The sequence below is a fragment of the Bombus fervidus genome, chromosome 2 (genome assembly GCF_041682495.2).
Source record: "Bombus fervidus isolate BK054 chromosome 2, iyBomFerv1, whole genome shotgun sequence".
Taxonomy (NCBI): domain Eukaryota; kingdom Metazoa; phylum Arthropoda; class Insecta; order Hymenoptera; family Apidae; genus Bombus; species Bombus fervidus.
The window spans coordinates 19690342-19715388 of record NC_091518.1 but is presented as its reverse complement, the minus strand read 5'-3'; the positions used below and the strand labels follow the sequence as shown (position 1 = coordinate 19715388).

Below are 25047 nucleotides of genomic sequence, written 5' to 3'. Positions count from 1 at the left end.
CACTCATCTATATATTTTCTTTCTTTCCATTCGCTGACAGAAAGGGGGGCTTACTGCTAAACAACGTGCTGGGCATCGTGGGGGCGTGCCTGATGGGTTGTACAAAGATTGCTCACTCGTACGAAATGTTATTCTTTGGACGGTTCATCATCGGTGTCAATTGTGGCTTAAACACCTCGCTGGTTCCCATGTACATATCGGAGATAGCACCACTGAACCTGAGAGGCGGCCTAGGCACGGTGAACCAGCTCGCTGTTACGGTGGGCCTCCTGGTCTCCCAGGTGCTGGGCATCGAGCAAATCCTTGGAACAAACGAGGGTTGGCCTGTTCTCTTAGGGCTAGCTATCTGCCCTGCCATTCTACAGTTATTGCTGCTTCCAGTTTGTCCCGAATCTCCAAGGTAGAGACCATCGATCGTGTAGATAAAAAGAAATCTTCCCAACAAACTATCGCTATGGCTTTTAGTAGATACTAAACGATACTAAACGATAGATTGTAATATGTACCTACTTAAGTGGTTTGTACAAGACGATTTCTGTTCCCTGCTTTTCTTTCCCCGTCGACGATTACAGCTTCTCTCTTTTGATCCTCTGCTCTAGATATTTGCTCATTACCAAACAGTGGGAGGAAGAAGCCCGTAAAGCTTTGAGAAGGTTGAGAGCCAGTAACCAAGTAGAAGAGGATATCGAGGAAATGAGAGCCGAAGAACGAGCTCAACAAGCTGAGTCTAGAATATCTATGACAGAGCTCATATGTAGCCCGACTTTGAGAGCGCCTCTCGTTATAGGTGTGGTCATGCAACTTTCCCAACAGCTTTCAGGCATTAACGCTGTAAGTATCATCGTTTATAAATTTCATATACGTTGCTGCCTCCAAGTTTCGAATTCAACCGATGAACTTGCGCTGTGTTTTACTTCCACAACACGGTCCATTCACGAAAGTGGATGTAATAGCGCATGAAATTGCCCTCTGTGTGTTTCAGGTGTTTTACTATTCGACAAATTTGTTCACTAGTTCTGGTTTGACAGAGGAGAGTGCCAAGTTTGCAACCATTGGCATAGGTGCCATTATGGTTCTAATGACGTTAGGATCCATCCCGCTTATGGATAGGACAGGAAGGCGTACATTGCACTTATACGGTCTTGGTGGCATGTTTATCTTTTCAATATTCATCACAATTTCTTTTCTCATAAAGGTAAGTTCAAATTTTAGGACATCTTCGCTTTAATTATGCTACGTACTGTAATATCGATGTTAATTAAGTAAATGTTACGTCTTTCACCACAGAGTATATCTAATCCTTGATAGATCACGCGTATTGTCGTGTAAATCAACAATGATAATACATAGTATCTTTTGCGATTAAATTATTCGAGCGACAAGGGTCGAGTAGAAAATACTAATCGGCTTTCGCTAAAAGCTAAAGGGAAATAAATTGCCATCGACAAAAGTTATTTCGTCGAACGTAGAAAGTTGATGAAAATCGAGATCTCTTAGAACGTTAATTACGCCACAGAGAACGTGGATTGTATATAGCTGTCTCTCTTTGTGCTTTGTCACTTCATGCACCTTGGCGAAAGGTGTATCTAACACTTTGTTCACAGCTGGAGTGCAGCACTGCATCGACAGTGAGAATTATCACCACTTTACGTATATAAATATGCATTCGAGATACTCATTTTTATTTCTCCCGATCATTCATGTAATTTGTAAGGTCTATCCTAAATCCTGCATGTTATTTTTTAATTTGCGTTATAGAAATTAATAATATTCTGTGTATCGACACATAACGAATCCATTCTTGATAAAATAACAAGATTATTATTCATTTCTAATTACATAAATACAAACGTATTTGACGGAACAACGAAAATCTTTAAAGAAAATATCGATGTGTCGAATACCTAAGATGCATGCGTTTTATTTTATTTGCTTAGGCTTAAGTAACTGTGCTTCTTACAGATCCTGTCCCCTCCTTGCCCCATCCTCTCCCTTTTTCACTAACGGCCTCTTTCGTGACTGCCTGGAGGAGACATTTACTCCCTTTATTATTAGTCTATATTTCGGCTCAAACCTGTCACCCTCTTGCGCATAATTAAATCAACGATAACAACGTTAATATACCAATCACGGCTACGCAATTAATTACGACGATGAGATTAAATTTCATTTCTCTGTACGCTAAACGTGTGTAGCACTTTTGCTTCTTCCGCAACGCTATCCCGATGTGTATTACGATTCGTGTAAAGCAAACAGTGTAAGTCATACGCAGAAGCTACAAGAGTTCATCAGACTTTAACGTCGATCAACGACCTAATACGATAACGGTAGATATATATATATATATACGTGTATGTATACTTATTCGAACGTAAACGTTGTATGTCTGGCGCGTATTTATTCTCATACATTTAGGTTCTCCGAGGTCTATAAGCTACGTGTCCTGGTTACTCCTTAGGTATATAAAAATGGCCAGTCATATCGCTTGAACGCTTGAAACAAAAAGATGTTACTGTACATAATAACAGAGCACGTTATACGCATTGTCGCAATCGCATTATCGCCTTAAACACAGGGTTGAGCTGCACAATTTGCATGCAGGTTTATTACATTTCAGTTCTATTGGTTGAGTTTCGTAGGTCTTACGATTTTTGTTCTTCTGAGAGAGACTCCTCCGGCTGCTCAGGAAAGAAGAACACGATTCTACTGCCTGATAGGAGTTTTTCGGTTATGTGCAGGAAATGATTGACTGGATGTCTTATCTGTCGGTCGTGTCGACGCTCAGTTTCGTGGTATTCTTTGCTGTCGGGCCTGGCTCCATCCCGTGGATGATCACAGCTGAACTATTCTCGCAAGGTCCTAGACCTGCGGCCATGTCTATCGCGGTTCTTGTCAATTGGATGGCTAATTTTTTGGTTGGCATCGGTTTTCCAAGTATGAAGGTAAGATATTCTTTAAATTTTGAAAACGTCCAATTCGAGACAAACAAATTCTAGGGGATTTCGTGTTTTAACTTTAATCCAACAGTGGTTGAAACGTCAAATATTTTATTTCATATGGATAAAGCGAAGGACCAAATTAAAAGATTTTTTACATCTGTGCGATAACTATATTTATCGTACGTAAGAAATAAAATGTTTCGTTATAGTTTATTAGGATGATAACACGTAAATGTTACTTTGTTAGAAACGCCGTTTAAGGATTAAGGTTCTCGTAATTGAAACATAGACAAAAGACAGTGTTTCAAGCAGAAAGAAACGATCGACATTTGTTAGTTTTACGTCAGCCCCTTGTTTTAATGTGTTACAGACTAGCCTTGAAAACTACACGTTCCTACCATTCAGTGCATTCCTAGCCATCTTCTGGATCTTCACATACAAGAAGGTACCTGAGACCAAGAATAAAACGTTCGAAGAAATTCTAGCTTTATTCAGGCATGGTAACGACAGGTACGCAATAAATAAGCCACTTAATACCATTCCTAATACGTATAGCAAATCATTAGATAGATAATCTTCAGTTCTCAAGCCCTTTTTATTTCGCTGATTTCCATCGATCTCTTTCTTATTATACGTATCGTTCTATACGTACGGTGGTTCTATGAGAAGACAGCTTGTTCATTTTTGTTCGCTCCTCGCTTTTCGTTTGTTGTCACAGAGCGTGAAGAAATATCCAACTAACGGAAGACTTTGTATTCACGTTTTATAACACGTGTCCATCCGTTAACGATAAACGCGAAAAGAATTATTACCTTTCCTCTCGGAAAAAAACGATCGTATCCTGTCGATGCATGATATACTGTTATCATATCCGTCCACACGTCCGCCCGTCTGTAATTTACGACGAATCATCAAGCGTATACGCAACACGTGAATTCTTAATTGTTATTCGAATCAAATGAAAGCGTGGAAAATGAATAAAAACCGCAAGGCTAGAAAGTGCACGACTTCGACTCATTCGGCAATCGATATGATATTTATACGTTCATCGTGCGAAGATTAATAACGATTAAAAACGATTAATCGAATAGAGAGTATAACGATCACGAAACATCCGTTTGATGAGAGGAAAAAATGGAAAATACGAGTGCAGCAATTATCTTGGAATAAATCGAATCACGCATATAATATTGCACAGTAATACGCTATATCGAACACTTAATAATCTGTAAGAGCTTCTTTTAATCAACAATTACGCAGTACTATCGACTTCATTATTATTATTGTGTTGTCGTTATTATTACTATTATGTTATTATTATATCGAACATACAACAGCACAATTTCTTTAGTACTACTTTCTATACATTGTGTAGATGAGACATAACGTTACAAATGCGTTACCCTATAGTAAAACAGGGACGTACTATCAATTTGGTAGGATACTAATGTCATACTACGCGTCCATGCGTGTATCGCTGCCTAATCGAGGCTATAATACGGATTCAACTGTGATAGAAGTTCGTTCGATTTTCTCGAGGGAAATAAATTTCGAAATCAGTATATCAGTTGACTCGTACACGTACTAGTACGCTCGTTAATTGTATCTCCGGAGTAAGAGCAAAACTAAATAATATTTTCGCGAAGATTACGATTAGAATCGTGAACAGCGTTAATGTTTATAGGTTTCGAGATTGAATACCTAAAAGCTTATTATTGGGAACAGAGATTTGAAATTCGATCGCATACAAGACGAGATTTTAACTTCGTATCGTAACGTAGAAAATTATTCAGCAAATAATTGAGATTATAATATGTGTATAATATCATGAAAACGTTCATGATAATTGTCGCATGATTGTATAGTAACAATTTGTTGTTCATACCGTATCATAGTAGTATTTGCTAATAAAATTTTCGGCATTGACGTTATATCGAACAAAGTCTTTCTTGTAATATACAGAAGGTACAACATCGTTTTCGTAGATTCACGTGTTCTCTGTTTAACAGGTAATGGTTTCGTTCGACTATAAATACCATCTATCTAATGATTTATTTTTTTGTTGTTGTCGCATACGCGATTAAAATAAACGAGCCGAACTAATTGTCGAAGCTACGATCGTTTGTTTTACCTTCAACCTTGTGATTCATTTGAAGTTTCCGTAATTATTATAGATATTCATTTGTAAGACGTGCTCAGCTTGAAGCTTTATAGTCTTATCGTTACGTATTCCCCAAGGCCAAATGGATATTATTATATTTATTTGTTTAGCATATTGTACATGTATTATTTCAATAAATCGTTATTTGATGGTTCTGATAAATTCTTTAAGTTCTGAAACTTCCGTACTCTGTTTTGTTTTATACGATGACGAATTATGTTCTACATATCGTAATTGTGCTTTCTATGTTATTTGGAGCAGGAGCAGCTTGCGGGACAGCAGACTTTATGGGTGAGTCACGCAAAACATTCCCTGTTACTGTGGTGGCTTTATTACGATATACCATATGAATTTCTAAAGATTATTTAAATGCATGACAAACAATTATCAAAGACACCACTAGTCGTCTTTAAAAGAAAGGATTATTTTTTAGCGATCATTCATCCATTTTCTCCTCTTTTCTTTTTTTTTTTTTTTTTACTTTTTTATTCCCGCCAAGCCATTCGAATCTATTCGCATAAATATTTCTCTATATATTACTATTTGCTCTAACATTTCTATTTACACGAAGGTGAAACTTTGATGTGTGTCGAATTCGATCTGAATTTATCGTTCGATCATTGCTTTTGCAAGCGAAAAATAATCCTGTCCCTGCCTATTTTAAGTGACTACCATTAACTTCGGTCTAACAGCCTGGCATGTTGAAACATCTTTACTTACTATCAGCTCATGTGAGTTTCCATCTCATGCGCTACCTAAGTCAGGCTAATTAATCGTAATAAAGGAGAGAACATAGATTGCATGAATAACTCGTTTACGACAAATTGTAATTTTTCGTTTTTCTTTTGCGAAGATACATTTCACAGTTTCTAATAGTTCTTCAGGGCTATTATGTGATTAATACAAAAAAAAAAAAAAAGAAAAAGAAAAAGAAAAAAGAAGAATGCTTTTAGCGATCTTGCGAGAATATAAACAGAAAAAGAGAAAAGAAAGTGCAATTCCTAACGATTCGCTGGTAAGGTTTGCTATAACATAACAGCCCCGACCACTTGATTCCCTCCTGGAGCCTTGTATTTTACAGCATGCTCCTTTTTAGTCTACCAATACCCGATAAATGTTCGACGACAGATCAGTCTTGGAATAATTTTCATGTCGATAGTTGGCACGAGTTTATGGCGCTGTACTGTGCGATTGCATGTTAGTGCTTATATTACTGTTTGGCGTACAAATTCATTTCTGAGTTGTATACAAAGTGATATAGATATATTTTACTTCGATAGGCAAACGCAGCAAGAGCCGCTTTGCATATTATTCTATCATCGTTTGCGCAAAACGAAAAAAAAAAAAAAAAAGAAAATTTTTTTTGAAGTAGTAAGTAACAATGAAAATGAATAAAAGGAAAGAAAAGGGAAATGTTAACGCGAAGCGTGAAAGCAATTTTGCGTTCAAGTTCCCTTATCTGATCAGTGCAGCTCTTGATAAACTCGCAAGCTACGCAATTATTTTTTGTCTTCTTCTTCTCTTTTTTTTTTTTTTACTTTTATTTCATTTGTTTCTCTATTATGAATTACGCTAACACAAGGTTTTGCCGAAACATTCGATGAATCGTTAACAGCTTCTATATATATATATACATATACATATGAATGAACTCTAATCGATAGTCGGTCTATGGTTGCTTATGATTTAGTGGAATTTTATTAAATTTGTTCGTTTATAACAACCGTACGCTAGTTGATAAACGACATAGAAATAGTATAAAAAGCCATTTTCTTCTTGTCTTTTATGATCGAATGAGTGCTACTTATCAATTTATTATTGTGTATGTTTGACTTTTACTGTGCCAGTAAACGCATTTATGTCATCGATATTTTGTATCTATATTTATATACTGCTTAGGTAAATTATGGCAAATGGCAAAAGGTATAACATGAAGAAATTTCGATTTATCAATACGATTGTTCACCATGTTTTTCAATCGTAACGAATATACAGTTTGTGGACCATTATGCATTGGAAAGTTTTGAACAACAAACTGTATATCTAACTCGTTAATAAAATGATATCGATGATTTTTGTTAAGAAAAAACCAGTTTCTAACGATTGAAGCGAGACTGGTTTTAACGACGCTAGGAATCACTTGTCCTCAAAACTCAAAATACATATATCCTTCGATGGAGAACAGACTCTTTCTTTTTTTTTTTTTTCTTCTCGCTTCTTTGAAATATCTCTGCCGGAAAATTCTGTATTCTATTAATCATTCGCACGACAAAAATAGATAGCACGACTTAAGTCTCACGAAGTAGAACGGGCTACTTCGTATCGAACTGGTCGGACGACAGTCGATGAGGCTGTTGTTGCGAGCCGCGTGTGATAACTCGATACGAGTGTACTTGGAAATTGCGAGGGTGCTTGGGTATTTGGGAATCTTGAACGAACCCCCTTTTTTTCATTCTTCCAACGTAAGATGCGTAATGCGTTTGTATGTCTTTTTTTTTTTTTTTTTTTTTTTTTTAATAAATAGCTTCGTTGTACGTACGGTGCGAAACTAGGATTTCTCTCTCAAAATCGAACACAAAAACGATTCGAGGCTCGTTGGCCATGTAACATTATTATATTGCAGGGAAGAGGAGCTCGCCACTAACTCTAGCAAGGAGACCGTCCTATCTGACGCCACCACTGCCAACCATACCCATGCTACTGACAAACCATAAAAATATAAAAAAAAAAAAAAAAACTGATAATTGAGAACGATTTTAATCGAATAATCGAAGGTCACTATAGATTCTCGTAACCGGTCAATCTAATGGAATAATTGTTATCGGCAACGATTTAGCATACTCGTAGCACACAAACTGCTATAAGATATCATTGTATCACTGACTTACACACACGTTTAAGACTAAAAAGAAAACTTTTTGGAACACTCGTTACTAGCATATATTATATTAATGAACGAATATTTCGGCATCACCGATAAAATCGTATACATATACATATACATATATATATATATACATATATTCTATGTTGTAAAATAAATCTGTTTGTTTATTTAATTACCGGTTTCAGTTCTCTTCCACTCGTACATACGACGTCGACGTGGAATTTTTTTTATCGTTGGTCAAACTTTTTGACCTAATTTTCGTTTACCTTGCAGGGGAAGTCAATTAAGAATATTCGTCGCGCTGAAGAGATCGAAATGTCTCATGCAGCGTGCGTTTTTTTGTCTTTTGTTTCTCGATAATTAGCAAACGAGCCCGCGGACACCCGTTCCATTCGATTCGAGAGTAAATAATAATATCGAAGTTGGATAATTATGCAGACGATAAGTACATGTGTTTGAAGTCTACTACACAGGCCAGTGAACCACTGTAATCCTACAAGGCTAGAAACTGTGAAATGAATTATCATTTCTTGAGACGAGAAAGAAAACACGAACGTACGCGCAGGTCGGAACTAGATAATGAAATACGAACGAGAATAGGCAAAATTAAAGTTCGACTAATGGTAGCTTTGCAAGTGTATTATTGTGTAGCGTGCCACAGAACAAAAATGAAATACATAATGAATTATCGTAATAGTAAATAATAAGCGGAATTACGTCATAAACCTTGAAATTTTCAAATTCAAATCCAGGTCAATTAGGATAAAATAAACTAAAAAAAAAAAAAAAAAAAAACGGATATGTAACTTACGTTGACGAGTTGTTGATAAGACGCGATGTACTGTTTTGTCGTAATTCTACGACGTCGGTGCATGTTGAATCGATGCCCTTGACGAAGATCTGGAATGTAATAAGAGAAGGAAAGATTCAATAGACATGTATGAAGAAGCGGAAACTTGGACAAGTCGCGTGATGTTTTGCAGGAGCATGCTAAACTGTGTGAATGCATTAGAGGGACACATACCGCCAGCAGAGAGTGCAGCCCTGATGGTGGCCGAGGAGAAGCCACATCCTGATTCATGTAAGGCTTAAAAACCTGACCAAGATCGTCCACAATCATCTGTCACCAATATAGTCATTTCCGTCTTTATACGACAAACAATTCTTTCAATTTTCTTTTCGATAATCGACACATACGAATCGCGATAGAAATATGATATTACGTATTTAATTATAACATTTATTATAAAATAAAACTATGTCCAATCCAAGTTATTTTATGTCGTTTTCAAAGAATTGTTTGTTACTTGTCGCTTATTCCATCTACCTGTCATTGTGCATGTCATAATGCCATCTATGTATGTTGGTAAATTTTGTTTATTTGTAGTTTCATTGTGATACATTCGTTTTAAATTTATTTGCGACTATTATTTTTCTGCTTTCAGTATGATTCAAAAGTGCAGAGGAATCAAAGTGCTGATTATATGAAATCAAAATTACATTGCTGCTTCGCTACTACAAGACATACAAGTGGTCCTAGCAGAGAACAATATCACACTACCTATATTTTCGTGTTGACAATAGCAATTTAGAGGAGTACAATCGAGTATAATTCCGTTGTAAATGAGACAAGAAGCTATTTTAATCACGATCAACCACCGATCACAGATGTATTATACATATTTAAGACGTTAGACGTCGAAAATTTAACAACATCGGTATCTTTTGTAAATGCTCATTCCTCAACTGTTCGTTTCTAATTATTCACCTTTTATTATTCTATGGTAAGGAATTTTCACTAGAAATTTACGATCTCATAAATCAGAGCAACTGTGTCTCGTAAATTATTTGAAATGCAATTTATTATTACACGATGTTCTTTTCTTCTTAGGGAAAAAGAAAGATCGTTACTATCTCGAAAATTTAATTGTCTCGAGTTCATTTTCACTTTACGTAACTAAATACTTGCATTTCATCGGTCATAGTTCTATTTTAGCTTTTCATTACTCACACTGCTTCAGCCAAACACTCACACCATTACACTCGATTAAAAGTTGAATATAGTTGAATATACTTTCATTTGCATATAGAGCTTATATTCCTGACCTCACCACGTATGTGAATATAAATGATAGGTGTTGTAAATATTAAGGAATATTGTGAATAGAAGTAGACACGTACTTACTTTATCGTAATCCTTTTTTTTTTTTTTTTTTTTTTTTTATCATAGTTCGATAAAACTCTCAGCATTATGAGCTCTATGATTTATATACATATATATATATATTTATATATATATGTATGTATGTCTCTCTTCTGTCATCTGTGTGCAGTATGATAATCTGTTGTCCTATTATATATCTGATTCTAGTCAATTCTAAGTATTCCTATGATTCTTATAAATAACATTAGTAGATATATTGGCTTCATTTCCATTCTAAGAGTATACATGCGCTATTGACACTGGCCTTTGTAGTAGTTTAAATGGAGGTAGGCCATTAAGGATTCTTACATTAACACATATGGTCTCCACAGATCGATTTATCGATTTGTAAATGTAAAGGCATAAAAAGAATGAGGAGTCATATGAATGTTAAACTTACAAGATTTTAAAACAAATTATATATATCACATTATCATTATTTTTTATATGAAACTGTAAGACCGACTTTTTCAATACTACCGCAGTTGGAGCATGTGTGGCGTAATGGGCATGTCCGCATGAATGTAATTTACTTCATTTAGATTAAAAAAAAAAAAAAAAGAAAAAAAAAGAAAAAAGAAAACTCTGAATGGTAAATATTAATCTTCCGTATTTTTATTTCGAAATTTTCTCATCCTTGAGCTTATTTAAATGATAAGATGCTAAAAGATAATTATATCGTAGAAGTCGCAGTTTGCCTATTGATCGTGTAGACAAAAATTTAACTAAAATAAGTAACGTAATACAATTATTAAGTCTTCCAAACGTCATCATTCTGGTGGATACAGATAACGTTTGAATGGAATATTCGTAACATACGAATTAATATTCATGAGTGTATCGCATAAATATTTGTAATTATAATATTGTGTTTTTCAGGTATTTTTTAACATACTTCAGGATTAAGAAATAATTGAGTGAAAAATATTAATCGTTGAAAATAAAATTATTTTTTAATATTTTTCTAGCAAAGAATTATCTTTATGTCATATTTTCAGGATGCTGACGACAAAAAAATTTGTTTAAATTTATAAAAATAATAATACATAATTCAAGTATAAAAAAGTTTTACTTTTCTGAAAAATCTGATTATATTCTTAAATAAAATACAGAAACATGTTTGCCATGTTTTAAATACGCGAGACGTTACTTCTTATAGACAAACTAATTTTCTACTAATCGTTATAGAAAAATATTCAAACATATAATATTTACATAAATATATCAAGGTCACTTTAATCTAAATATATATTATACAAATACTAAAAAGGATAGCAAATATTTGCAATTATAAAAAAAGAACATAGTAATAAGATTTGAATCTCGGTAAGAGGATTACTTCATCTTAATATAAATCAGAAGCATTTAACAAACGATTTAATGCCTGAATATGCAAACGGCCCGAAGGTACATTGCTAAGAAACAGCTCGATATCCTTTAACAGTTTCTTTCTACAAAGAATCGTAGAGGCTTGCTATTTGTCGTCTATCTAAATTAAAACGGTTTGGTAGATGAATGCCAAGAGTAGTGTAACAAGTATTGCAAACGCGCATGGAAAAAATGTGCATCTGATTAATGTTGGTGAACAGTTGTGTTTGCAGCTGGATCAGAGCGATCTTCCGGCGCACCCGCTCAACCGGAGAGACCACCGCCCCCGCTTCCCCCGCCACGCTTTCCGAACAGCGGTGTCTGACAATGGGAAACAGCTCCTCTTAATATTGGTAATCTAGTGATCATGAACGCGTCAATCCCACTGCCGCTACTGCTCACCACCAACAGTCTCACATTGGAGAATCAACTATACGAAATCATCACGGAGAGGAGCAAGGCCTGCGCGGCTTTCTTGCGGAACAGTTTACGTCGAGCAGTGAACGCGACCACTATCAGTTGGAGTGTCGCGGAGAATTTCGAGAGTAACGTATCGTGCAATCATGCCTGATTCAATGGACGAAGAGGTTGGAAATGTGGATCACCTGTTGATTGTATTCGAATATCGAATAAAATGAAGTCGATCGCAAACGTTTAAGCGAGAAGCTCAAACGACCGATTTAGTTTGGTCTCGAGTATGCTCGCACGTGAGGTAACCTCTAAGAATGAATATATCTAGATACAAGATCGAAACGTTCTTGGTTTCGCGGAATTTGCCAATCGAACAAGATAGAACAATAGTAAGTGCAAATAGGTGGTCGAGACATCGAAAAGACTCGACGATGATTTGGGGATTTTTCGATACGATTTTGGTAGGCGAATCAACCGCAGCGTTCGATATGAGACGCAAGAATCTTTCCCGCGTGAAACGTAGGGAAAAAATAGATGAAGGACGAGGTAATGAGGATCCTCGAAAAAGAATCTAACAAAATGTTGCGAAAGTGATTGTGCCTAGACATACGTTTGAAAGATAGAAAATGAAAAGAAAAGAAAATAGAAAACGCGTAAGTTGAATCGTGATCACTAAAAAGCATTTGAACTTCGTGCGACATCGAAGAATATAGAACATATAATTGCTAGATGCGACGAATCGTTTAACGAAACCCCAGAGGAAAAGAAGGTGTATATCTATATATATACTTCACTTTTATATCGTTAATTTCATAGGTTTTATTGGACTTATATGTCATTTTGTATCACTGTCGTCTTTATAAGTCATTGCACTGTAATATGGTTATGCGTTACGTGTTTGTTGATAAATTAAATTCGATAAATTTTACGGCTGAAGTTAGGAACAAATTTCGGATCTGGAATCGACCAAATTATTATTCAGTCAGCATTAAACCAAAACACGGACTCGGTCTATCACTTTAACAGTCGCAGTGTTTAAAGACGTTAACTAAGATAACGTTGTATGTCGTTATACGGTGCCTCATAAAAACAACATTTATAAGTCGATCAATCATTTTATCTTATAAAAGTACGAGGATATAATGGTACAAACGAACGGGTGTTGGTTATTGCGATAGTAAGTTTTGAATTATGCGCATGCGCAGTTTTATTTCGATAGTCAGTTGTTTTAAAACTAGACAGATAACACCGACACAAACCTTTTTACGAGTTAAGATTAGTATTAATATGAAGCGAAAAATGAATTACGAATTAAGCTTTGACTAACAAATGTCAAATCATTATGAAATGTCAAACCCTTTCGTTTGGACTAGAAAATATTCTATAAAACCTCGTACATTTAGAAGCATGCCTTTTCTTACTACCTTTTGTCGTTAATATTTTACACCAAAATGCACTTCATTTGATGTCATGCAAATTTTTTGGGAAAAACTTCCCCTATATGTATATAGATGTATATACTGTATACTTCTATGGTACTTACCATGTCGTTGCATAAGAAGATGTATGATAATCCTATACTATTCGATATAGTATATTTAATGCCCTATTCAAAATAGCGTTACACGAAAATTAATTACATCGTTCGAGCGATATATCTATTCGATGCCGATACACACAAACATTTCAACCGATCGCTTTAATCGAACTGAGACGAACATTGACCGGATGCACTGTATAATGTTTCAAGCGCCATCTTTTTGTTGGAGAACGAACAACGCTTAAAATTTCATTCACTCAAAGATTATACTGGACATTAGATATATCTTATACAATAACATAAAATGATATGATTTTCACAGAGAAATTAAAGCATTATTTTAAACTGTTACAGCTTTTTATTTATTTTCATGATTATACGTAACATCGATTGAAAAGTGTAAACAGATCGGATTACTTTTAGTTCTTACACACAAATTAGGTTCAGAGATAGAGTAATAAGCACCAAAGAATACACTGACACCATCGGTAAATTCTCTTTCGCGCTAGCTTATAAATAAATTAAACAATCTCTCAAATCGGTTTGCTATTTAAGTATCGCGTTATAATCGCGATACAGTACCTAGAATAGAATGAAAAATGAATAAATAAATAAATAACATCGTGTGCAGTAAATCGTATGCTATAATTTCATGAAAAAAAAGAAACAAAATAAAGGGAAAACTTTTAATTATAAGCTGTCCAAAATCATACAGAATCAGTGAGAAAGGCAATAAAGCTATTGAATTGAAAATATGCTAAAGTAGATTTCCTTGCATTAGAGTATTATCAGAATTCCATTATTGATTATGGATACTTAGGCTAGAAATATACAAACATATATACATAGCTACTAGTTTATAGTAGCACATTGTAACGGGCTAATGATAACGATCGCAAACTTCGTTAATATCATACATGTATGTTGAACAAAAATGAACTGTACGTTTCCCACTCGAGTTATGGATGTACGATAATCGCGGACCGAGTGCTGGTAGCATATCCATTTTTTAAAATCATTACAGGCTTAAAGACGATAATTATACATAACTGTAGTTGCAATTACTTCAACTCAAACTAACTATGCATCTGAACGATGAGATCGATGAGTCGAGTTCAGAAAAAACTCTGTATTGTGTTAGAAAAATTATTTTAAGACAAAGGATTTACTTTTCACATCTTAAAATTTGTTAAACTATATGTATATTAGTAAGAGAAATTATCCGAGATTATTAGATGTGGGTTAACTACGTTTATAAAATTTTAACCTCTCATGATTTTTTTTGTTATTCTGTTGAGAAAAGGCATGCTGTGATATATATTCATTGAACATTTCGAAGCAAACACAAAATTATCTACATCTAAAAAGAAACAAAAGATAATCTATGAACGATTTTTCTACTTTCGCCACAATGAAAATTATAATTAATGTCATTAGATAAATATAACGTGAGATGCAGTTATGCCATATATATACATATGAATTTTGCAAAACACGAGACATTTCTCTTGTTTTTGAAGGTCTAAAGTCTAAAGTAATTTGTAGGTGTTCAAAGTGCTTTCAAAAAAACAACAAAAAAATACACTTCCTCGTACCAGAAAATTAATTTCAATATAATTCATCCACACGTAACGATATAATAAATAACTGGTTTCTAAAACTGTAATATTATGAATATGCATATAAATATATATATATATACATATATATATACATATATATGAACGGCAACCTTTATGCGAGGACCTATCCGTACTCGACATGACTTTGATAACAAAATCAGTTATAATTGCATATATAGTTTCGAGTCAATGATATGATACTAAATTCACCGAGTATTGCAACGTTTATAGAGCCTTAAAGAAAGATAAAAAAAATTGGAACAGTCCAACAAAGTGATCAGAATAACGATTTGTAAAATAAGTTCACTGCCACTTTAACGACTTGTGCTCCACGAAGAGCGCCAATATTCCAAATGTGAATGTGTACAGTTATGTGAAAAGTACTTATAACTTAATTATATTTACATAATATTAATTAGAGTTATGTAAAACTAAATAGCATGTAATAATATTAAGAATGGTATACATATGTAGGGTACAGATAAAAGAAAAAACCATCGATTGCAAAACTATTATATTCCAAACAAGAAAAAAATTATGCCTGCTCATTTGTATATTATACGTATATCTTAACACAGAAAAGTTTCTCTGGTAGAAATTCTACTTATTGACGTGATTCTTCTTTCTAAATATTTATTTCATAAAAAAGGTTATATCTTCTTAGGTTGTTTCATTTTAATTAGAATATATATTTGGTCACAGATATTTAGGAAAGAAGTTAATATTTCGTTTAAAAAAGATAAATTTCTCTTCAATGGTCTACAAACAATTTTTTATCTTCAAATTTGTTAAAATACTACATATTAACTTTATATTTATGAAGCATTATATAGATATTTCTTTTTTGAGGAGAAACTATTTCATATTTTCTGGAAAGACATTTTAATTATTTTCAATTCATGCAATGTTGTTTTGAGTTTGTATTACTAAAAAAGATACAAACATATAATATTGCAAACATGGTTTTATTTGCAATTGTATATATGCGTAGCAATTGTCTATAATATTTTAATTACATACTTATGATTAATGTATTTAAGCTGAACAGATAAATTTAAGTGGGAAGATCATATACAACATCTTTTAAAATCTACAAATAAAAATATTTACTAAGTAATATCGGTGTTTTTAATTATTTAGTTAGAGAGATGTATATAAAAAAAGCAAATATTCTTTTTTTCTGTATAATTAAATATATTTTATAAAAGAACAAAAGTATATTATATATAATATCAGTCTTAGAATTTGGAATTTTGTTGTGAATACTTATGGTTTACATTCTTGATGATAGGATTCCAGTGTTCGAAAATCTCTCCATGTTGGAGGTAAAGCACTGTGTAAATGTAAACCACAACGTTTACATGGATCACTAAATAAATTATTTAAACTATGGAACCAAGTCTGTAAAAATAATAATACGAATTGAATAAGTTAAATCTTATATCTGTTATATTATTCAAGTCCTATTATCCTTATTACTTCCTTACCATAAATGATCGTACAGCTAATTCAGGTAATGTAGGAGAATAAAAATGTAACATAGCAGCGTGAGCATTTTCTGTTACTTTTCTAAAAACCTTGTGTCTGGACTCTGTCCATAAATCCATAGTTTCTCCATAACCTTTAACTACTACCCATTCAATCATTAAACCTTTAAAAGCTATGACTCCTTTTAAAACATGTCCTAGGGTAACATGTAATACTACATTTGATGCAAATGGTCGAGATACAGATACTGTCATATCATTAAAGAGTCTATCAAATGTGGCTATTAATGAATCAACTTGTCTATAAAGGAAATAAAATATATATCAATAATCTTATTGATATTAACTCATAAGTTATAATTTAAACTATGCTACTTATAACTATGTCATTGAAACAATTTAACTTACTGTTGAGGAACATTATGATTACTCGTTTGGATTCGACCTCTTTTTACTCTGCTAGTAGTATTATAAGATCTTTTCAGAGAATTCTGGCTAAGTATTACTTGAGCAACATTGCTATATTCATGAACTTTGTCCGTCCACTTGTAACTATTTACTAATGTACTATACAATGCTTGTCTTTCTTGTGTTGTTTCTTGGCTAAGATATGTAGTACTTGCTAAATTAAATGGTCCTGGTGGTGGATTTAAACTGCTTACAGCTTGTTCAACATCTCTAAATACAAAAAAAAATGTTTAGTACGATATGGTTTTATGATAAGTGTATTGTTAGAAATTTAATACCTTAGGTTAACATTGACTGTTGTTAAAAGTTCTTGTAATTCAAGCAAATACTTGTTTTCTTTATTTTCTTCTCCATGATCAGCACGTAGTCCATTTCCTAAAGAATCAAAGACTTGGCCAACACTTGAGCGTAGTACCTTAATTGCTGTCAGTGCAGTCTGTAGCTGTTCCATTTTTATGTTAGTGTTGTATGTTAGTATTTCTAATAGAGCAGTCTTTCACGTTTCTTCTTTCGATGTACATATAAAATTGAAAAAAAATATGTAAAAAACATAAAGTCTGCTCCTGTTATTAAATCATCTTCCAATAACAACAACAATAGATTCGTAAAATAATTAACCTCTCAGAACATTAGGTCACGAACAAGATATCTTATAGATCTAACACTCAACGCATTCAGTCATGATCATGGTCATGGAAATCATGCGTCTATTTTCATGTACACAGTTTGGAAAATCCATAAAAGGGATAAGGCTTTTAATGTCGAAAGTTATGCTTTACAAATTGGCCACTATAGAACGCGACCGAAAAGTTGGGATTTTGTATTTAATGATATTTTGTAAGACATTAAAGGCGTTGAAAATAAAGAATATGAACTAAACCACTAAGCTTGTTGAATGACTAAACTAAACTATTTTTCATAATTTTTCACCATTTATTTGAAGTACGTAAATATACAATATTTCATTTGGTACAGAAAAATATTTATGTATATTATATAACATCTATTAAACATTAGTTAAATACAAAATAATAATAATATAATCATAATAATCATATATGTAAGACAAAAGTCTTTATTATCATTATCGTGGTGCCGCTTTTTCCTTCCAACCCCACAACTACTGTCCGTCATGAATCGTGTACGTGACTGCACTAAAAAAAAGAGAAAAAGAGGCAGAGACGACTCGAGCTATCTTTATACGATGATATTACACAACAAATTCTAACTTTTCGATTAAAGCGCCTTACTGCGGACAAATTGACTAAAACTGTCCGGTCGCTAAGAGTCTTATTCCCATAACAGAAGTTTCCAGACCTGTATATATGACCGTGGCCATATTAATCTTTAGAAAATTTTAATTATCTTCAGATGTAATGTAAATATTTCGAGATTAAATGATGGGATCGGTATTAAGGTCCTTAAATTTATGGTTTATTCGCGCTTTATAAGAATGTTGAAAAATAAATGATGTTATGTTTTAAAAAATACTTATAACCTTGAAATTTTGCAAAAAAAAAACAATCATGAGAAAGATCTATTTTCACCATTATGTGTGCCCTTGAAATGGTGTAACTTTGCCTTGAAAAGATTTTTTATATAACAATAAATAAAACAGATGTTTAGGTGATCCCATTTATCTGGTCCACTTTGTATATGATATACATACATTTACACGTATTGTATACGCACACATGCGCTGATAGAAATGATATTAAGTGAAAATTTGACATCGGAATAATACGGACTCAGCTGTCACTTTCTTGAATAATTTTAATGTATAGTTTTGTAATTTAAAACGTGACATTAAGAGATGATGTCCGAAAGAGATTATGCACCACTTAGTGCTGCTTGTGTACGTTCTCTTAATGATAAACTTTATGAAAAACGAAAAGCAGCTGCTTTAGAAATAGAAAAGTAAGGTTATATCTCTTGTTTACTTATTATAATATTATTTATTCTTGACATTTATTAATAATATTTTATTCCAGAATGGTAAAAGAATTTGCTGCACACAATAATACTGTTCAAATAAAACGATTGTTAAAAGTATTAGGCCAAGATCTTGCTACATCACAAAATCCACATACACGAAAAGGTGGTTTAATAGGTCTTGCAGCAATAGCAGTAGGATTGGGAAAAGATACTGGTCAATATATAGAAGATTTAATTCACCCTATCCTAGCTTGTTTCTGTGATTCTGATTTACGTGTAAGATATTATGCTTGTGAAAGCTTATACAATGTAGTGAAAGTAGCAAGAGGTGCTGTATTGCCACAATTTACAGATATTTTTGCAGCACTTAGTAAATTAGCTTGTGACTCAGAACAAAGTGTAAAAAATGCTACTGAGTTACTTGATAGACTAATGAAGGTAATTCAAAATTGTGTAATACACAGCATATATAATATAAAATTATTCATCTTAAATACTATTTCAGGATATTGTAACTGAGAGTGGTCTATTTGATCTAGTTGGATTTATGCCTTTATTACGAGAACGCATTTATACTAAAAATCCATTTGGTAGGCAGTTTGTAATAGCTTGGGTGTCTGTCTTAGATGCTGTCCCCAACATGGATTTTATCATATTTTTGCCTGAAATTCTTGATGGTTTATTTAGAATATTAGAGGATCCAATGCCAGAAATTAAGAAAGTTACAGACACAGTTCTGGGTGAATTTTTAAGAAGTATAAAGGCTAGTCCTGGAAGAGTAGATTTTCCAGGAATGATAAATATTTTAATTACACATGCCCAAAGTACAGATGAATTATTACAATTAACAGCAATTACATGGATTAAAGAATTTGTACAATTATCAGGTCCTCTTATGCTTCCTTATATGTCTGGTATTCTTGTAGCAGTATTACCATGTTTAGCATATGATGGAGATACTAGAAAAAGTATTAAAGAAACTGCAACACAAGTGAATATGAACTTGATGAAATTAATAACTATGGAAAATAAAGAAGTTATATATAATGCTAGTGAAACTGGTGCTCAAACTCAAAAAGGTAAAATTATATCTTCTTAAAATCTTCTAAAAAGTTCTAAAATACTTAAAGAATGATCATAATAAAAAAAACTGATTTTTTCAGATTCTAGTCAAACATATTCCCTAGCTGAAAGTTTAGATTTATCTAGTGTTGTTGAAGTGTTAACAAAGCACTTAATGTATATATCAGTCCAAACAAAAGTTGCTGTTTTAAAATGGATTCATCATTTGTTCATAAACATTCCACATAAAATGTTTAATCATATCGAAAATTTGTTCCCAATTTTAATGAAGTCTTTAAGTGATAATTCAGATGAAGTGGTGCAACAAACATTAGTTGTAATGGCTGAAATAATTAGCTCAAAATCACCTGAAGCAGCAATTCCAGATTCAAATGCAGAAATGCAAAACAAATATTTTACAAAATTTATTGTAAATTTATTAAGAGTATTTTCAACAGACAGACATTTATTAGAAGAAAGAGGAGCTTTTATTATTAGAGAATTATGTGTATTATTAAGTGCTGAAGATATTTATAAAACATTAGCAAAAATATTGTTGGAGGAACCAAATTTAAATTTTGCATGTACAATGATACAAACTTTAAACGTTATACTATTAACAAGTTCAGAATTATTTGATTTGCGCAATAAACTTAAAGATTTAGATTCTGTAGTGAGTATACTTCAAATATTATTTATTTATTTAATTATTGTTTTAAACTATATGTATTCTTATAGGAAAGTTGCGAATTGTTCAAATGTTTATATGTATCCTGGTGTCATAATCCTGTTGCAACTGTAGCACTATGCCTTTTATCGCAACATTATGAACATGCATGTAATATTATTCGATCATTGTATCCTTTATTATCGTATTATATCAAACTTTAATATTAATTTTTTCTAATCTAATATTTCTTAATTAAAAATAAATTAGCGAAAATATAGAAGTAACTGTCGAATTTCTTACTGAAATAGATAAATTGGTACAACTGATCGAATCTCCAATATTTACTTGTAAGTATATTGAATTATTGTGAAACTTAAATTATATTTACAGAAAAATAATGCATTTTAGATTTGAGATTACAACTTTTAGAAAGGGAAGAAAATGATGCTTTAGTATATGCACTTTATGGTCTGCTCATGATTCTTCCTCAAAGTGAAGCATATGCAACTTTACAAAGACGTTTAGCAGCAATTCCACCAACAACAAAATCTATACCAAAAACAGTATCGAGGCCAAAACCATTTAAAGATACATTTAATTTCTCTGAATTATTGAAACATTTTCACACTACTCAAGAACAACATAAAGAACAAAAACGTAAACAGCGATTAACAAATTTAACAGAAAGAAATACAAGTCATGCAGACATATAAATAACATTTTTATAATATTAAATTTTAAATAATTATAAATAATAATTTATGTGAAAGTAAACTTATGTATATGTATATATATACACAGATGGATACATACTTTTAAACTTTGTTATTGTATGAATTACTTGTCAAAAGAAATTTACACACTTTTATGATATTTTCTTTTTATTACAAAATTATGATTTTTTATCAAAATAAATTGTTTTTTCATAATATTTAATATATACAGTTAACTTTACAATTAGTATTTATTGGCTTTGTACATATAAGTACATCAAAACGATAAATAGAATAAATGTATTGATATTTACAGTCTTTTCCTCATTAAAAAAATAATAAAATTTACTAAACATTTTGCTAGAGTGATGTATACTCAGAATCATCTGTATCATCTAGACTATCAAGTTTTGATATACGATCAAGTTGATCTATAAGTAAATCATTTTTATATAGAATCATTGCAATTCGTTCCTGCATGACACACATGTTCTTCCATTTTTTTGTACTTTCTTGAGCGGGTAAATTAGTTTTTTCAATAGTTCTTAATTTTTCCGGAAATGTGTCTATTAAACGTAGGAAATTCTCATAACGTTCCTTGCTTTCATGGGACAAACGATAAGAATACGTTTCTAATATATGTTCATAATTATCTACATCTTTGTCTAAGATTTGAATTTGTAGGAAAACCGTTTGTGCCATTTTATACCAATCAGCAACACATTCAGATCGGCTTATCATAGATGGTACACAAAATGTTTCAAGAAGATTCTTTATTCTTTGTCCAGTTGATGTAACCTGAGAATAAGTGGAGAAAGATTAAAAATAAATATTGGTTTTCTTTTTATAATGCTCTGCTTTCTTGCCTACATGATATGAAGATATCTATATTGAAAAAATACCTTTATTCGTTCTAGAACATGAAACTGTTCATCATTGTATGTAAGGCCACGAGTAGCTCTGTCTCTTAATAAATGTTGCCAACCATCTCGTAAACGGTCAACTAAAGTCGACGCCTTTTGGCTTGCTTTGTTGGCCCATGGACACCACAGTCCACGAATAATATTGTCCCATTCACCACGCAGACTACCTTCCTTCATGTACCTATATTTGAAATAATACAACCAATTTTATTCAAATGGAATAAATCATTCTTATTAGACAAACCAAGAGAGAATGCTAACAAATATTAGTCACCTCTGATGAAGCTGTACTACTGCAGGTGCTAATTCAGTCAAAAGCTCTTTACTTTTCAAATCCAATTCTTTTTTCCAATTCTTCATTTCTAAAGTGTTTTGACTTCCAAGCTTTCTAGAAATTTGCCAAGCAAGATTTTCACTTCTTTCTATTGCTATAACTGTATCTTCTATAGCTTTTGTAAAATCTTTGGAATGTTGACATTTTTCTAATAATCTTGTGAGTTCTGTTGAGACAAGTCCACTGAAAGCTTCGATCGCATCTTGTGACAGTTTACTACACAATACTAGTTTGTCGATTCTTCTTTTGCAAACATAGCCTACAGAACAAGCTACTTTTGCTTGACTAGCATCATTTTCAACAGACACTAAATTCGCAAATACCGGGAATTTAGGTAATTCTGAATCCACAGGCAAATCAACATTATTGTTTTCTTTAGAAAATAACATTAATGGTTTACTCTCAGATGTATTTGGATAACCTTTTCCAGGAGTACATTCTTCAACAATATTTGTTAAAAATGTATCTCCAAAAAGAATTATCTGAGCATGAGGTGCAATGTCAGTTTGATCTTGTATATGTACTTGAAGCGCTGTCAACTTTTCTTCAAGATGCAGGAAGACTTTTATGAGACTCCCTTTATGAATGTTAAATATATGTATACGTTTTCTGCAAAGAGTATCAGTTACTTCTGAAAAGAATCGTTCAAAACTCCACATTTTTTGGGGATCGACTTCTAGCAAACCAGCTAATAATGGTGTTACAATTTTTTTTAAACCAATACTCAGCTGACAATTTTGTGGTAATTCTCTATTCCATTCTATAGGTCCACTTTCAGAAGTTTGTACACCAGATATTACACCAGATGCCTTTTTTGTAATAATATAAAACATCGTTTCTTTATTTCTACGACCACCAAACGGTCTAAATGGTAAATTCCCTGTAGCTACATGATACAATGTCACACCTATAGACCACAAGTCTACAGTTGCTCCAAAGGTTTTGCCAACAGGTTTACGTAAGACTGCACGTTCATATATATCTGGATGTAAATATTCCTCTGTACCGTACAAAGATACAAATTGCTGATCTTCTTGCAATTCTCTGGCAGCACCAAAATCAGTAAGTTTATAAATCGTACTACCATCATCAGCAATGAATTTCATTATATTACCTATAAGAACAGTAATGATTTATGACTTTATTAAACAGATAGATATATCATAGTTTTCAAACTTATACGTTTATATTTTTATATTATATAATTTCCTACCTGGTTTTAAATCTCTATGTACTAAATTATTATCGCGTAAATGTTTCATTCCAGCAGTTAAATGTTCCAAGACTAATAAAAATTCACTCTCTGCTAGCCCATAAGTATTTTCTGGATCGTCTAAGATGTTGAAGAGACTGCCTCCGGTACAAAGCTCCATAACAATTACCGTACCACGTCCATCTTGCTCTTCTTCGATTGCTAACAGTTGAACGATATTTTCATGATTTACTTTTTTAAGGACTTCAAATTCTCGCATCTGTACATCGTGTGGCCGCATATGACTGAGCTGATTGAACGTTTTAACCGCGACAGGTTCCCCATTGTTTTTATTCACACCTTGAAAAACTGCACCAGTTGCACCTTTCCCAAGAACGCTAGTCGTACACCACACAAAATTTGTTGATCCACGTAAAAAAGACATTTTTAAACTTTTCGGAGCCTATACAAGATTTGTGAGTTTGGAAATTTGACAAGCAGTTTAACCTATTTTATGATTGACAAATTTTAAAACTACAATTCTCCCGTACGTATTTATATATATTATACATCTGTAAACTTTCTACTTCTTACAATTACTCTTAATCGTTTCGTAACACGTTACATGAAAATTTATGCGAATGATTAATAATGCACTCTTGTCAGTGACCACCAACTTTCGAATAAAGTACATATGTATCGGTACAATTGTAAAATTTGTTATTCAGTGTGTACAGGAGTGTAACAGTACTTCGAGATCCTCGGCTTTTCATGCAGTAACAGATAGTAATAAATAATTCTTATTAAAAGTATATAATGTTTAGCGAGATCTATATTATGTTATCAATCAAATTCGTATAACAGTAAAAGTGAATAAAAATTAATAACACAAAAAATTAAATGGTTTCGTGTATTATATCGCGTGACATAAATAATGTATGTATACAAAGATGGAAAGAAGACTCATAAAACGTTATACGAGTAAGGAAGCTATTGCTGCCTATCGTCCGCTGTCATGCGATTCACGCGTTGCTATATTGTTTTATTTGTATGTGGTGGCACTTTCGGCCAATACGCGTGTTTAACTCTACGATCTGTCAAAAACAACCAATTAGATCAGTATTCCTTCCAG

At 32.7% G+C, this 25047-nt stretch overlaps 4 protein-coding genes across 18 annotated transcripts in view; 2 read left to right on the top strand and 2 right to left on the bottom strand.

Moving 5' to 3' along the window:
- The window catches only part of Glut1 (Glucose transporter 1), a 32571-nt gene extending 18399 nt beyond the window's left edge, over positions 1–14172 (top strand). For 5 of the 14 annotated variants that reach the window (XM_072017734.1, XM_072017826.1, XM_072017731.1 and 2 more), the window contains 8 exons: positions 41–400; positions 600–831; positions 983–1195; positions 2718–2942; positions 3310–3449; positions 5362–5391; positions 8971–9068; positions 11780–14172. In XM_072017734.1, the coding sequence (XP_071873835.1) occupies positions 41–400; positions 600–831; positions 983–1195; positions 2718–2942; positions 3310–3449; positions 5362–5391; positions 8971–9068; positions 11780–11883 (1402 nt within the window). In that variant the 3' untranslated portion in view covers positions 11884–14172. The other 9 variants (XM_072017737.1, XM_072017766.1, XM_072017745.1 and 6 more) reach the window with 9 other exon arrangements.
- Positions 14173–16351: 2179 nt separating this feature from the next.
- Med27 (mediator complex subunit 27) lies at positions 16352–17686 on the bottom strand. The gene is made up of 4 exons (XM_072017977.1): positions 17365–17686; positions 17027–17296; positions 16619–16919; positions 16352–16532 (listed from the first exon to the last, which is right to left on the bottom strand). The coding sequence occupies exons 1-4, from the start codon at positions 17535–17537 to the stop codon at positions 16398–16400; spliced, it is 879 nt and encodes a 292-aa protein (XP_071874078.1). The 5' UTR covers positions 17538–17686; the 3' UTR covers positions 16352–16397.
- Positions 17687–18323: 637 nt separating this feature from the next.
- LOC139997809 (protein VAC14 homolog) lies at positions 18324–22316 on the top strand. The gene is made up of 7 exons (XM_072021769.1): positions 18324–19003; positions 19078–19459; positions 19527–20100; positions 20185–20756; positions 20822–20940; positions 21021–21100; positions 21162–22316. The coding sequence occupies exons 1-7, from the start codon at positions 18900–18902 to the stop codon at positions 21464–21466; spliced, it is 2136 nt and encodes a 711-aa protein (XP_071877870.1). The 5' UTR covers positions 18324–18899; the 3' UTR covers positions 21467–22316.
- Positions 21699–24906, bottom strand: Ikkepsilon (I-kappaB kinase epsilon). Of its 2 annotated transcripts, none has more exons than XM_072021767.1 (4): positions 23937–24906; positions 22664–23837; positions 22369–22570; positions 21699–22264 (listed from the first exon to the last, which is right to left on the bottom strand). In XM_072021767.1, exons 1-4 carry the CDS (start codon positions 24358–24360, stop codon positions 21827–21829), a joined length of 2238 nt encoding a protein of 745 aa, XP_071877868.1. In that variant the 5' UTR covers positions 24361–24906; the 3' UTR covers positions 21699–21826. The 2 variants fall into 2 exon arrangements, with proteins under 2 accessions (XP_071877868.1, XP_071877869.1); XM_072021768.1 differs by having other exon boundaries at positions 22664–23862; positions 23937–24074.
- Between the last annotated feature and the right edge of the window lie 141 nt (positions 24907–25047).